General features: G+C 34.5%; 1 protein-coding gene across 1 annotated transcript; it reads left to right on the top strand.

The window, feature by feature from the left end:
• The first annotated feature begins 853 nt into the window (after window positions 1–853).
• LOC142450927 (olfactory receptor 6C68-like) lies at window positions 854–1792 on the top strand. Its single transcript, XM_075552861.1, has one exon. The coding sequence runs from the start codon at window positions 854–856 to the stop codon at window positions 1790–1792; it is 939 nt and encodes a 312-aa protein (XP_075408976.1).
• The last annotated feature ends 8984 nt before the right edge of the window (window positions 1793–10776 follow it).

Below are 10776 nucleotides of genomic sequence, written 5' to 3'. Positions count from 1 at the left end.
ATATTGGTATTTCAATAGTTGTGAATCTCTAGGAAGCAATGGGGACATATTTTACCTCTCTGTATCATCAGAGTTTTATATTTGCAGAATAGAGATTATATCTCTCCCTACGTCACAAGATTGTATCAATAACTTATGCACTACACTTTAAACAGTGCCTGCAGCAAGATAGTTATGTGTTAGCTGTTATTAAGTTTATACATTGAACTAAATCATATGTATATGCACATTTGGGAAGTTTTAAACGATTTTAGAAGTAGAAAGAAAACAGTTACAGTTATTGAATGCAAAGTGCATAGCTAGTCACAAACAAAAGGAACTTGGACAAAAGGAAAGGTGGGGTACACCGTTTCTAGTAGGAGAATTAAAGTGTATATTTCATGTTCATTCACATTGAATTCATTATACTCCCAAATGTCTCATAAGGTAATAAAAGAGGACATCAAAAGCACACGAAGTATAATCCAAGGGGTAGATTTAAGATATTGGTTTTGAAGCTGGTGATATGTGAAGTTATAAATCTGATTGTTTAAAATAAAAATGAGCAAGCGCAAGGTAGAATTTGAAATGTTAAGTTCATTCATACATGATTACCATATAATTATAAGGAAAAGTGACAAAATATATAAATAAAAAATAATTAAAATATTCATTTATCCATTCAGTATCACTTACTGAAGGACCTCAGATCAAAAGAAGTTAGAAAAAGTATACCATGGGTGAACAAATAAAATGCTTGTCTTATGTAGTTTGAATGTGAAAGTTTATCATTGACTCATTTTGTCACTGAATTCTGCAATTCTCTTTCCTCTGATATTTGCACATAGGTTTGACATAAGCCTGAAGTTCAATAATGAGGAACCATACAACGATAACCACATTCATTCTTCTGGGATTAACAGAAGATCCATACCTGCAGGTTTTGATTTTGATTTTTCTCCTTATCACCTACATGTTGAGTATATGTGGAAATCTGACCATCATTATCCTCACTTGGGCAGATTCCCACCTCAAAACACCAATGTATTTTTTCCTTCAGAATTTCTCTTTTCTGGAAATCTCATTTACAACGGCCTGTATCCCAAGATTCATGTACAGTATATCAACTGGAGACAGAACAATTACCTATACTGCATGTTTCATTCAATTATTTTTTATAGATATCTTCGCGGCATCTGACTTTTTCCTTTTGGCCATTATGTCTTATGATCGGTATGTGGCCATCTGCAAACCCCTGCATTATATGACAATCATGAACCTCAGAGTATGCAAAACAATTGTTATCTGTTGTTGGATGATGGCCTTTTTAATTATCTTTCCCCCATTTAGCTTAATTGTGAATCTGGAATTCTGTGACTCAAATGCCATTGATCATTTTGGCTGTGATGAACTACCTCTTCTGGAAATCTCATGCTCAGACACATGGTTAATTGAGCGGATGGTTATCGCCTGTGCTGCACTGATTTTCATCATTACTCTTATATGTGTTGTTTTTTCCTACATGTATATAATTAAGACAATCCTAAAATTCCCTTCAGCTCAACAAAGGAAAAAGGCCTTTTCCACCTGTTCTTCCCACATGATTGTAGTCTCCATCTCCTATGGAAGCTGCATCTTCATCTATCTCAAAACTTCTGGGAAAGAAGATGTGCAGATTGATAAAATTGTGTCACTGCTTATTGCATCCATATCACCAATGCTGAATCCTTTCATATATACCCTGAGGAATACGCAAGTTAAGCAAGCCTTTTTTGACTTAATCAAAAAAATTCCATTACTCTCCAAGAAATAAAGTGAACCTAAGTTGATAAATGAAGGTGAAATATTCATGTTGACTTTATATTTTTCATGAAGCTAATAAACACAGCCCTAATTACTTAATGTATAGAAAAATGAGGCTGATCTCACAGCCATTTAATTATGTTTGCCCAACCTTTCATTAATGAATGAGCAATTAATTACCAATGTTCTAGAAGGGATAAAGCATCCTGCAGCCAGAAAATTTCATTGTTAAATTTCTTATTTTCTTGTTTTTAGATACTGGTCAAGGTTTATAATATGTGCATTAATGTCTTTTTAAAAAGTCACCCCTCACACCATTATTTTTAAATGAAATACTTGATGTAACAAACTTTAAATTCCACTGTAAGTAACAAAATAGATAGAAAAAATTGGAGAGAAAATGTTATTAAAAGAAAATGTTCTGAAAGTGGTTGTGATGATGGTTGCACAATTCTTCTTAATATGATTGAATGATTTAATTGACTGGTATGTGATGTATACATTAATAAAATTATTTTTAAATAAATAGAATTAATTATTATTGAGTAATCCTAGTAAATTATTTATTATTGACTAATCCATCTCAAAAGAGCAGGATTCTGACTTATTTACTAAGAAAGAGTTAATAACACAATATATAAAAGGTTTCTATGAGTCTGTAAAGAAAACAAAAAAACATATATTGTAAGGTAAAATAAATACAAATATTTATCCTAATGTGAACTAATGTTCCACTTTATTAGAAATAATTGATTTAATATGAAAGTCTTGTTATTTAATCCATTAATCACATGTTCACAAAGTAAATATTTTGAAGATATGAAGTATTATCGCGTATGCAAAATATAGTGAAATAAACATATAAATTTGGGCAATCATATCCTTAGTTATTTATCAAAAGCACATGTAATTTTTCACCTGGAAAATCTCAGCCTAGGATTCTGTGGCAGACCTGTCCAGTAGCCTGAAATTCTATGTAATCCCACTGATTACAGTCAACATTTAACAATAAAGAATTTTTATGGCAAAATGAACATCATTTAAGTATTGCGTAAGACAATTAGGAAATTATTGTGCAAGATACAGTATTTACCAAATGATGTGGATTTTAATTTTCTAGAAAAAAATTAAAATTGTTTGTATGTGTTGAGTAAGTTTCAGGAGCCAACATAAATTATGATGTCACTTATTGATCATAATTGTATAAAATAGGAAAATATATTTTAACTACCCCTCTACACACTCAGAAAACCAAATTCCACAACCTAACACACAGCAGAAAAGCAATGACTCTTTGATTTTAATGAAAGAAAACTTTAAAAGTTCTGTCATATTTCATCATATTACCAAGTAAAACTGAGCTCCATAGGATTTTTTAATTTAATATTTATGAAAATTTATCACCAGTCATTTTTATTTGGCATCTCTGGATTGGTTTAAAATATCAACCTTTTAGTCTGTACCTACTAACTTCAAATCATTTGCAGCATGGCTGAATTTTAATGGAGAAAAGTGTCCTTATTTTAAGGTTGATTTTTTTTTAAGTTCAAGTATTAAAACAACAACAACAAAAACATTTTATTGTGAATTGTAAGAAGCTTTTTCATGTACATTTTGTTTTATCATTGATTGTAATATCCACAAGATAACTTCACTTGCCCCCCTTCTTTCTGTTTTCTGCTTCCATTCCATCTGCATTTCTAACCATCCTGTACTTTGTCTTAGTGTGGGTATCGCCCTCTTGATCCCAAATGTTTGGTTATTCTAAGATGTGCACATCTCACTGATAGTATTATCCTCCCATTACAATGTTTGGTTGAAAATTGAACCATGGGTATGGTTTCAGTGCCAGATTTGAAGGGAGACAAGGGAATAATAATTTCACAGATGCCACCAGTCTCTAGCCAACAAGTCAACTTGGTCTTAGGGTTTTAGGTCTTGTTCCACATTTTTCTCCCCCTCTACTCAAGACCTGTTCGTGTGATCACCTTCAGAGTAGTTAGTCATACTAACAGGCATCATCTACTCCTTCTCTTCTCAGGGTGATGGAGACTGAAATGGAAGTGTTCCTTTAAACTATTATATGATTCTTGCATTCTTTCTTCAAATAGCTGCACCTTAGTTGGCTATTCTTAACTTTTAAGATCCCAGTTGCTACTCAGTCAGGTAGGATATGGAACATTGTCTTTGTGTATTATTTTAAACTTAACCAACGTTAATGTCCCCTGGGACTATGATCCTGAGCCTGGGGTGCTGTGACTCACTCCTCTACGGTGTTTGTATCTGTATAAGAAGTTTTTTCTAATAAGTTTGTCCCAGATAGGCTCCACAATATTCATGGTTATATTTGTAGCAAAGGTTAATACTAATACACAAATATGTGTGTGTGTGTATTTGTGGGTTTATTTCCACTCTCCTCACACCATTTTGCCTGTGAATCTATCCATGCACCATTGCTGCAGGATTATATATATACCAGGAACAAGGGAACAACAAGTGATCCAAAAAGGTGGTGAGGAGGTGAGGAGTGTGTAGGGGTCCTGGTGGGGCATTAGAAAGGGTAATATAACCTAGAGTAATTACTGTAATCCCAAATGAAGGCTGAGCAAGATAGTGGGACAAAGGAAAGTAAAAGAACTAGAGGAAAGTGCTAGGAGGTAAAGGGCATTTGTCAAGGTGTAAACACAGGCATGTACATATGTAAATATATTTATATATGAGGATGTGGAAATAGATATATGTGCATTATTTATAGGTTTAGTATTAAGGTAGCAGATAGACATTGGGCCTCCACTCAAGTGCTCCCTCAATGCAAGAATACTTGGTTCTATTAAATTGGCATTCCATGATGCTGACCATCCTGACACAATTGCTGAAGGCAAAGTGGGTGCATAAGCAAATGTGGCGAAGATAGCTGGTGGTGTCTGCCTATCAAAAGATACAGTGTCTGGGGTCTTAAAAACTTGAAGATAAACAAGTATTCCTCTACCTCAGGAGCAACAAAGTCCACATGGAAGAAGAAGCACACCAGCCTGTGCGATCACAAGGTGTCAAAGGGATGAGGTATTAGGCATCATCAGAACAAAAAAACCATACCATTGTGAATGAGGGGGAATGCGGGGTGGAGACCCAAAGTCCATCTGTACGCAACTATACAGCCCTTTATGGAAAGGTCGCAGGGAAGAGATGAGCTAGTCAGGGTGTAGGTTAGCAATGATGAAACATACAACTTTTTTCTAGTTCCTAAATGCTACCTCCCTTTCCACTATCATGATCCCAATTCTACCTTTCAAATCTGGCTAGATCAGACGATGTACACTGGTATAGATAGGAACTGGAAACAGGGAATCCAGGGCAGATGATCCCTTCAGGACCAGTGGTAAGAGTGGTGATACAGGGAGAGTGCAGAGAGGGTGGAGTGGAAAGGGGGAAGTGATTACAGATATCTACATTTCAACCTCCTCCCTGGTGGGTGAAGATATTGGACAGAGCAAGATATGACAAAATAATAGTTTATAAATTATCAAGGATTCATAAAATAGGGGGAGCTGGGAAGGAGGGGAAATGAGGTTATGTTAGGGGCTTAAGTGCAGAGCAAATGTTTTGAGAATGATGAGGGCAATGAATATACAAATGTGCTTGACACAATTAATGTGTGCATAGATTGCAATAAGAGTTGGATGAGCCCATAACACAATGATTTAAAAAATAATAAAATTAAATTAAAAAAATAAAGACTATTGATGTGAAAGGGCAACTTTAAGTATTAACAACTTGAAATATCTGAAAATATTGTGACATGGATTGTGTTGGTTTTTGCACAACTCTTTCACATGTTTAAACTATAGAATTGTATGACATGAATTATATGTTAATAAAACTTAAAATTTAATTTAAAATAAATCATATAAATACTACTAGTGAAATAAACATATACATATATGTATATTTCACATTTGTAGTTCTTCCAGTGTTTCAGCTGACCTCTGTCTTATTGCCTAAGTGTGATTCAAACCCACTAGCTACTCTGCAGTGGAAAGATGAGTCTGTCTGTTCTCATGAACCTTCACTGTGTCATCAACCCGCTTTGGGGTTATTCTGAATCAGAATCAATTTTCTGATAGTGAGATTTCACCTAACTAGTAACCTTATGGACTTTTCCCTCTCACCTCTGGAATACATTAAAGAAGGTGTCATTTAATTGGAAAATCTTTTACTGACTTTTCACAAGTATTCCCATACAATATCGTTTTGTGATGGACTAAAATCATTGAGTAATCTCCTGCTGGATCATCCATCTTATGAGGTGTTTTACAAGTATATCATTGCTATTAAATGTTGTATCATATTCTTAGCGTAGTGAACTAAGCTTTGAGCTATTCATTACAAAGTTATTGGTTCAAATCCTCCAGACTTTGCAGGGAGAATGACGTGGCTGTCTAATGCTATCTGCTCCCCTATCAGTTTACAGCTTTGGAAACTGAAGGGGTAGTTCTCATCTGTCCAACAGTCTCTACGAATTTGAACCTACTTTATAACAGTTGATTTTGCTTTATTGTTTTTGCTTTTATTTGTTGGTTTGTTCGTTTTAAATGACCAAGAGTTGTGACTATATTTTTATATGTTTGTTGGCAGTGAATAAAATGTGCCTATTTAGGTTCTCATGAATGTCATTAGCATATTTTCCTTTTCCCTGGTAAGATTTGACAGTTTTATTAACCTTTTCCAAAAACTATGATCTAGTTCAGTTGATTACATTGTTGCTGTGTTTCAGTTATTTATGCTCTAATCTTTATTCATTTTCATCTAGTGACTGTAGGCTAATTTTATTGCTCACACCTTAAGTGTTGGAGACACTTAAAGTATTGATTTGTTTCTATCTTCTTTTCTGATGTGTCTGTTTTTTATATAAGTTACAATTTGAACACCGATTTTGCTGTTACCAATATTTTTGGTAAGTTGTGTTTTCATTCCTTTTTGGTTCAATGAATTTTTTTGTTTACATTGATTTGTTATGTTATCCAGTAAATTTTAATCTGGATATTATTCAAGTTTCATATATTTGATTTATCCTGTTATCTTCTATAGTTGCTTTCTTACTTTATAATGTTGATATCTGAGAATATTTTTACAATTACTTTGGTGTTTTTTTAATGTATTAAGATTTTCTCTGTGACCTAACATTTGTTTTATTCTAGACTAATGACCCATGTGCCCTGGGAAAGTCTGCATTTTGTACAGTTGATCGCTGGAGTATTCTGAACATGTCTATTATGCTTACCTGGCTGATTCTGCTGTTTATTTCTTTTGTGCTTTTGTTGAATTTTCTTTCTAATCGTTTTGTCCTTCATTTTAATTTATGCATTAAATTATCTTACTATTTTATAGAGTTTTCTATTTTTCTATTAAATTCTGTTAGAAGTCTTGTTTGCTTGTTTTTTTGTTTTTCCCTCTCCTGCTTTCCCTCCCTGTGTTAGAGCTGTTTCATTGGGTCGTACACTGCATTATATGGTTTTGTGCTCTGATACAACTTGCCCTTTAATTATCATATGGTGGTATTCTTTGTTTCTGATGCTGGTTTTGTTAATATCTATTTAATCTGAAATTCATATACCTCTACTGTTCTTTTGGATTGTCATTAGCTTGATATATTTTTCCATTACTTGACTTACAGTTTTTATTTGTCATTTTAGTCTGATGTGTATTTCCTTCAGTCAGCATATATGATAGATGCTTTCTCTTCTTTATTCTGTCACTCTTGGTCTCTTGATTGGTGCATTTAATCCATTTACATTTAGTGATATTTTGGATATGTATGAATGTATTGCTATCATTTTGCTGCATGTTTCAATTTCTGTGAAGCTTCTAGTTTCTGTGCCCCCATATTGTGCCATATGGAATCAAATTTGCTTTTGGGGTTTCTTGTCATTTCTTCATTCCCATTTTTTCTATGTTTACTAAAAGTTTGTGACATTTTGTGCTTTGATTTTTTGATAAATTTATTTCTTTCTGTGCTACTCTGCATTTCATGAATTTCTTTCTAAAAATTAAAAAAAATCATTTTTCTTGGAATCTATTTGACTTCCATTACATCTGGCAGTTCTATAACTACATTATTTACTTTTTATTATATATATTATTACAAGTACTATCTCTGTTCTCTATTATCAGTCATGAGTTTGGTTTTCCTTTTTTGGGGGGGATAACACTGTAAATGAGCTGAATTTTGAGTCATGAATGTTAATCTCATGCTGTTGTCTACTGTTGTTTCTTTGTGTTCAAAACACTCCCTTTAGACTATCTTGTTAAGTTTATTTAGATTTAAATTTTTCCTTAATTTCAAGGTATCTGGAAATTTCTGTGTTCTTGCTGCCATACTGAAGAGACAAGTTTGTTGAGTATCTTGGTTGACCATTGCTTTTCTTTGCTTTGGAGTTTAATACATATCATCCCACTGCCTTCTTACCTGCATGGTTTCTACTGAAAAGTCAGAGCTTATATATCTATTAGCTCCCCATTGTAGACAGCTTTTCATTTTTTCAGGAATTTCTCTTGGAACCCTCTTCTTGTCTTTCCCTTTGGAAGTTTATGACTTGCTTTTGTTTTTCTCTTGGGAGTCTGACTTGTTTAGGGTTCATTCAGCCACATGAAGGCATAGCTCCTAATCTTCAATGATATTATAGGAGTTTTGTTTCAACAACTATTTGATGAAGTAAAAAACAAATTAACACTCAGGGTGGGGGAACAAGAGAAAGTACAGTAAAAATACCTAAGAAGAAATAAAGAATATTGAAGTATGGGAATGATAAGAGAAATAGTATCAAGGAAAAATGAAAAATAGGGGGATGAAAAGGCAGATTAAAAATAAATGAAGAATATGAAAAGGTAATGAGAAGAAATGAAAAAGGAAAGGTGAAGGCAGACTGAAAGAAGCAAGAACTCTGGGAGTAGGGCACTCTGCGCTACTCAAGGAGCTCACCTGCTGGAGGAAGTATGGGGGTAAAGATGTGGGATGCCCTTTCATAGCTAGAGCTCTTGTCTATCCAGAGAGTCTCTGGGGTCAGGTCAGCTGATGTAGAATAATTCAAAACAAGTCAGTGGGTGCCTGCGGTCAGGTTATTATGCCCAGAAGGAGCACTTTTTGGCCCAGAGAACAGCTGGGGCAGCTTAGTGTGTGATGGAAGGAATTCTTACTAGGCCAGGAGTGACTGGAAACAGTGAATTCCTCTGCATTGCATGTGACACTGGTCTGATGAGCTGAAGTTGGGCACATTGTACATGATCCATGAGGACATGGCTCCTGTCTCAGGTTGAACGGGAACTTTGGGGATGTCACTTACCACTGGATTAGTGAGTGTAGGGAAGGGATGGTCCTGCTTCTGGTCACTAGGAGGATGCGGAGAACAAGGGTTGTACTAAAAGTTTCTGGATGTCAGTCCCTGGTGTGGGAAGTTGAAGGTTTGTGCTACGAAGTTACTGTTTTGCTAGAATGAGGCACAATTTCATAATGGCAGTAATGCACCCAGCCAGCTGACTATTCACCTGTTCATTACATCTCCTATTTGTCTCTTTTATTTAGTTTTAATGTCTAGTTAGTATTCAATCCACTTTTATCCTTTCATCTAGAGCTCAGATTTCCAGACTTCTCATCCTATTTGTTTCATTTGGTCTCTTGCATGTTTATTAGAAAGGGTATATTTAGCATATCTATCTAAGGATTATCAACTCTTGGTGAAAGTCCAAATTTCAACTTCTAATTCATACTCATATGCAATTTCATCTTAAAGTTGAATAAAATTAAAATGGGTTCACAGCATCCCAGATTCAACCTGAATACATTTGACTTGATTTTCAAGAATTTATTTGTTGCATTGAGCATTAATGACTAAAGACCCGATGAGCTGCCAGATGATATCAAGAATATAATGCATGAACAAAGCAACGGGTTATTAAAAAGTCAGGAGAGAAAGAAAAGCATCAAATTAGGTGTCAGAAGTGACTCTGAAATGTGCTCTTAAGGACAAAGTAGTTAAGGCACATGAAGAAATGATGAACTACAAGAGCTGAACAGAAGATTTTAAGTCTGCTAGGAAAAACCAAATGCAATACTGTAATTAAATGTGAAAAATATCTAGAACCAGAAAATTATAAAGAATACGTTAGCATATCTAAATCTGAAAGTAGAAAAGAAAACTTCAAACATGGTCACGCAATACTGAAAGATTCTATTGGTAAATATTGAATGATACAGAAAATATAAAAAGAAAATGGAAACAATATCCCGAGTCATTGTACCAAAAAGAAGCATCAACACTTAACCAATTCAAGACTATATGATGAAGAATCAAAGTACCGAAGTCCATGCAGAACTGAAGTCATTAGCGAAAACCAATGCTGTAAGAAGTCAATTGAAATTTGTCAACATGCTGATGAAGCACTGGAACTGCTGTTTCATCTATGAGAAGAAATTTTAATGATAGCTATGCGGTGAACTGACTAGAAAAGATCTATATTTGTATCCATTCCAAATAAAAGTGCTACAATAGAATGTTTAAATTATGAAATAATATTATTAACATTGATATCACATTAAAGTAACATTTTAGTGAAGAAAAATCCAACAACCTTTGTAGCAATACACTGAGAGGGAGCTGTCCCAGGTTCAGGCAGGATTCAAAAGAGGACATGGGACAAGGGATATGATTGCTGATATCAGATGAATCTCAAATAAGAGAAAACCAGAATTTCGACTATTTTCGCTTTACTGCTACACCAAGGCAGGTGACTGGGTGAATCATAGCAAACCGTGAATATGCTTGAGAAGAATTGGAATTCCGAGACCCTTCACTGGGCTCGTTCCGAACCTGTAAATGGATCAAGAAACAGTTGTACAAAGAGAAGAAGGCTTACTGTGTGCATTAAAATGAAGAAAGGTGTGCTCAAAGCTTGCATCCTGACAGCATAAATGTTAACTCAGTATGCTCAGCAAATAAT

Source organism: Tenrec ecaudatus, chromosome 6, assembly GCF_050624435.1.
Source record: "Tenrec ecaudatus isolate mTenEca1 chromosome 6, mTenEca1.hap1, whole genome shotgun sequence".
In the NCBI taxonomy this organism is placed as follows: domain Eukaryota; kingdom Metazoa; phylum Chordata; class Mammalia; order Afrosoricida; family Tenrecidae; genus Tenrec; species Tenrec ecaudatus.
The sequence above is the reverse complement of the archived record's forward strand: the minus strand, read 5'-3'. Positions and strand labels throughout refer to the sequence as shown.

Bases quoted from the DNA above. Each gene is read 5' to 3' on its own strand.
- LOC142450927 (XM_075552861.1), top strand. From the start codon at position 854: ATGAGGAACCATACAACGATAACCACATTCATTCTTCTGGGATTAACA.